Below are 4,515 nucleotides of genomic sequence, written 5' to 3'. Positions count from 1 at the left end.
AAGAACAACATAAATAAACAAAACCATATTTATTTATTTTATGCCGACGTTTCGACCTGAGTATCAGGGCTATAGAACAAAAGAGATAACAACAACATTTCGAGAAAAATACAATTGAAAAGGAATATTATACAAACAAATTTAGAATTCTACAAAATATTGAATTAAATCATAAATGATAAAAAATTGATAACTGATAATTGAATAGTACAAAATTTTATTTCATTGATAATCGTGGAATGGTATGGTAGTAGATTGAAAACAGTGAAAGATGAAATATAATATCATGTAGGTAAGAAGATATTTATATATAAGATATGCAAGTAGTGTCTAAAAAACTGAAAAAATAAATAAATTGAATCTACAAATTGAACACTATGACAGACAATGAAAAATAGTGAGTGGCTTATATCTGAATTACAGTGTGAGTATTAACTTATATACCTATACTAAAAATAAAAATATATATGTGCATATAATAGGAAAAGGTAGAATATGGAGAATGGGAAAAGAATAATGTAAAAAATATAAGAACGAGAAAGGATACTTACGTTATGGCGTAGAAGGTAGAACAATTTATGTTGTTCTTTGCTGACCGTACCCCCCGACAAACTTCTCCAATCATTAATCGACGGTCAACTATCTACATCTCATTATAAGTAATATACAATTTTTTCTAATGAAGTGGGCTCGACAAATTGGTGACGTATACGTCTGATAAGGCGGATTTTTTTTGATTTTTTTTACCAAAGGTTGACAGTTGTACTTTGTCCTACTTCTTTGGAGTTGAGATGACATAACCAGCTGTTATCTTTATTTTAGTTTTCTCTTTTTTTATCAAATGTACCCTTAGTCTGTTAAGTAACTCAGCTGATTGCAGACGATGGCAGCTCCGAGGGTTCTTTCGAGGTGTAAGTCATTTAGTTTATATTTATTTGTTCTTCCTTATAGAAATTAATTATATATAATTCAGAATAAAAAAACCAAAAAAAAACCTTTAATTCATCCACATTTTATTTTTTAGTTTATTATAACATTCGATGGCATTTTGAATGAATCAAAATATCCATTTAAATTTATAAATGAAGAAACTATAATGAAAACCCCACTATCCTAGGTTGTTATTCTCATTATAATTAGGCTGGTTAATGAAATTATTAAGAGAACTACTTATGTGATCATGAACTTATATTTAGCTTGTGTATAATGGATATTTATATTTTTTGACATATTGCAGCATCAGTGCATTGGTCTCATTAACCTCACTGATTTCAAATACTTATATTTATTTTTAAAACTGGACCACTGGCTGTTACTTATTTTAGTCGGTTCATTATACTTTAACTTAATCCATCTTGATTATATTTCTTAGTTCCAATAGATTTTTGTCAAACTTCGTTATTTGTGACATTGAAATTATGATTTTTTTGATGTTTGGAAGACCATAATTACTCAATTTTCCAAAAAAAATATCACTTTTTGTCTGTTTAAAACTGTTTGCAATTTAATTTCGTTTAAAACATCATATATTATTACTGATAGAATTCCATTATTTGCCCTTTGTACAATTGCCTAGTGTCTTGTATAGCACCGAAGTCTAGCACTATATTAGTTATAAACCTATATATTTATCAATTTTTAAAAAGATGTGTTTGCTGCGTTTTAAAAAAAGCAACCAAGTAAGCAAAACTGCTGTGCGGATTTAACAGTGATATTAAATTTAAAGTTAACATTATAAATGCCACATTATCAGTGAAAATACAGTGCAAAGTGTTAAAAATATGTGATTTAGAGTGCGATTTGAAAACTTTTAGCATTTCTATAAATTTATACATAATTTTTTTTATCCTAGCAGCTATTGAAATGTTTTGTAATATGCTTAATATTTAGAAAGCCATAAATTCTCGAAATGTTTTATTAATAATTGAGTATTATCTTTGTATTTTTTTTTAAACTCTCATTTTATATGTTTAAATCTAATTAATCTGATATAATAAACCTAGTTTCTTATTAATTATTTAGAAAGTTAATTTGCTCAAGGTTAACACTATTCTGCTGTATATTTTATTCCATTTAGGTCGGATCTATTAAATTTAATATACTATTTTTAGTTCTTATAATTGCTAATTTCCAAGTTATTGATAAATTAATTTTAATAGTTTTATATTTAACTTTACATTAATATTGTTATAACTTTATATTTATATTGTTAGTAATATTGGATTGTTAAATCAAGGCTGTAACAGTTTTGTTAAGGTGACAGGTAATTACAATGTCCTATAAATCATTTTTTAATAACATAATCCTTAGTTTAAAACCATATTTTTTTTTTAAACATTACTGAGTGTATATCTTTTGTAATGATTAAGAATTAAACTGTGTCCAGCCATTCTATAATCTTCTTCTTTTTTTTTTAAAGTAATTTCATATTATTATATCATATATAATATAATAACACCTCGTATTATTATTATAGTTTATCTTTTGTTATGATTAAGAATTGAACCATGTCCAACAATTCCATTATCTTCTTTGTTTTTTTAGTAATTTCATATTATTTATTTAGTATTCTGTAATTTATTTCTTTAATTTTGTTTATTAGTGAAGACCTTCTCCTCCTTTTTGGCTAAAAGATCATCTTCAAGTGAAGCATTTCCAAAAATCACAACACATTACACGGTGGTTCCTAGAGAAAAAGATGAAAGGTGGAAAGGTAAGTTTTATAGATTATTATATTTTATAATTAGTTCTATTTTATGATATATAATTATGTGAAGTAGTTAAAAATCTCACAAGTCATGTTGTTGACTTTAGTATGACTTGCTATTAATGCTACAAATTTAACCTTGTTAGACTTTGATATACTATACTTATTCCAAAGTTGCGTTAGTATCATCAAACTAGTTAATACTTATAGAGATATAAAATTTCTTTTTCTTTCTACAAAAAAATTCAATTTAATAACAAAACATATTTTCCTTTGAATAAAATAGTTTCAAAATATTTTGACAATAATTTTCAAATTAAACAAACAGTAAGGTTATTTAATTTTTGAATTTTTTTTTTGTTTTGTAAGTTTTAAGACGGTGTGATTTAAGAACTGAAATATGACTGATGAAAATTGAGGTTAACAAGTTGAGAGTATTAACCCTCAATGACACAGGTTGTTTTGTTGGACCTAATAATTATTTTTCTACTTTTTATGTCATATAATATGTTCAGTATAATCTATTTATTTATATATAAATGGATTATACAACCCAACCAAAAAATAAAATAAATTAGTTCAGAAGTCCAAAATGTAAGACAGATAAATATCTCTATGGGTTCCATCTGTCTGTGCTGTATGTACAGCTCTTTCTAAAAACATTTTATCTGTTGCATAAGATCAGACAAAAGATGCTCAGTTGTCAAACAATGAAAAGCAATGCATTTATTTTCATCGTTTTAGGAATAAATACTATTGGATTTAAATCTTTTCCTATTTTTATAACACTGCTTACATTAAAATACCTCAAATAAAACGTTTTTTAGTATTTCCATGTAGTTATTCTTATTATATTTATTTTGAGAAATCATAATGATAAAAATGTATTGTTATTAAATTTTGCTTCCATAATAAGTTGTTACTGCCTTTGCTTGGTTTTTTTATATTATCAAAGATTTTATAACCATGAAATTTTTAAGTGATACATATATATATATTTTTGGGAGTAGGTAATTTAAATTAAACCACAAATATTTTTTGATCCTTATCTCTCACTTTGTTAATTTTCTTCCAACATTTCTATCCTCAAGCTATTATCAAGGAGGAGAACATTAAATTTGATTTGTCCAAGTTTTAACATTTTTTCTTATCGCAAGTTATTAGGCCCAAGTGGATTACCTTTAAAAATATATACACTTAGCAATTAATATCCCAAAATTTTTCTTAGATAAATTTCTAAAAAATAGTCTTATTTTTATTTCATTTATATATTCATTTATATTTTTATTATTTACTTTAAAATATTTATATTATTATTTCATTATTTTAATCATTTAACAGATTTCTTATTTTCACAATATACAAATTTACGTACAATAATTTATCAATAAAATACACATTTATTTGTAGTTTAATTTAATGATAAAATGTTTTTAGAAAAAGAAACCTTTATTAACAATAAACTTATATCTTTATGATTTTTCAAAAAAATTAATAAATAAAAAATAAAATAATAATAATCCCTCAGCTATTATTACCTTAGAATGTATATCTTAAAAAAAATTTTTTTATTTCTTGATGGTCAAGTTTATTAATTTCATACAGATGTTAACATGGAGAGATTCCAAGACGAAGCAGACGTGGTTATCGTGGGAGGAGGGCCGGCTGGTATGGCAACGGCCATTAAGCTGAAGCAGCTTGCTGAACAGGCCGGCAAAGAGCTGAGAGTATGTCTTGTCGAGAAGGCTTCTCAACCAGGTATTATTTATTTATTAACATTTTTCAAAAATATTTATTCTTACATTATA

The 4,515-nt window shown here is 25.2% G+C and overlaps 1 protein-coding gene across 1 annotated transcript in view; it reads left to right on the top strand.

The window, feature by feature from the left end:
* Positions 1-762: 762 nt before the first annotated feature.
* The window catches only part of Etf-QO (electron transfer flavoprotein-ubiquinone oxidoreductase), a gene marked incomplete in the record, with an annotated part of 29,311 nt that continues 25,558 nt past the window's right edge, over positions 763-4,515 (top strand). Inside the window, 3 exon segments of the mRNA XM_067049343.1 lie at positions 763-911; positions 2,603-2,713; positions 4,313-4,465. Of these exon segments, the coding sequence (XP_066905444.1) occupies positions 884-911; positions 2,603-2,713; positions 4,313-4,465 (292 nt within the window).

The sequence above is a fragment of the Halyomorpha halys genome, unplaced genomic scaffold (genome assembly GCF_000696795.3).
Source record: "Halyomorpha halys isolate HHAL.00 unplaced genomic scaffold, Hhal_1.1 Scaffold141.1, whole genome shotgun sequence".
NCBI classification, from domain to species: domain Eukaryota; kingdom Metazoa; phylum Arthropoda; class Insecta; order Hemiptera; family Pentatomidae; genus Halyomorpha; species Halyomorpha halys.
This window is presented reverse-complemented; position numbering and strand designations above follow the sequence as displayed.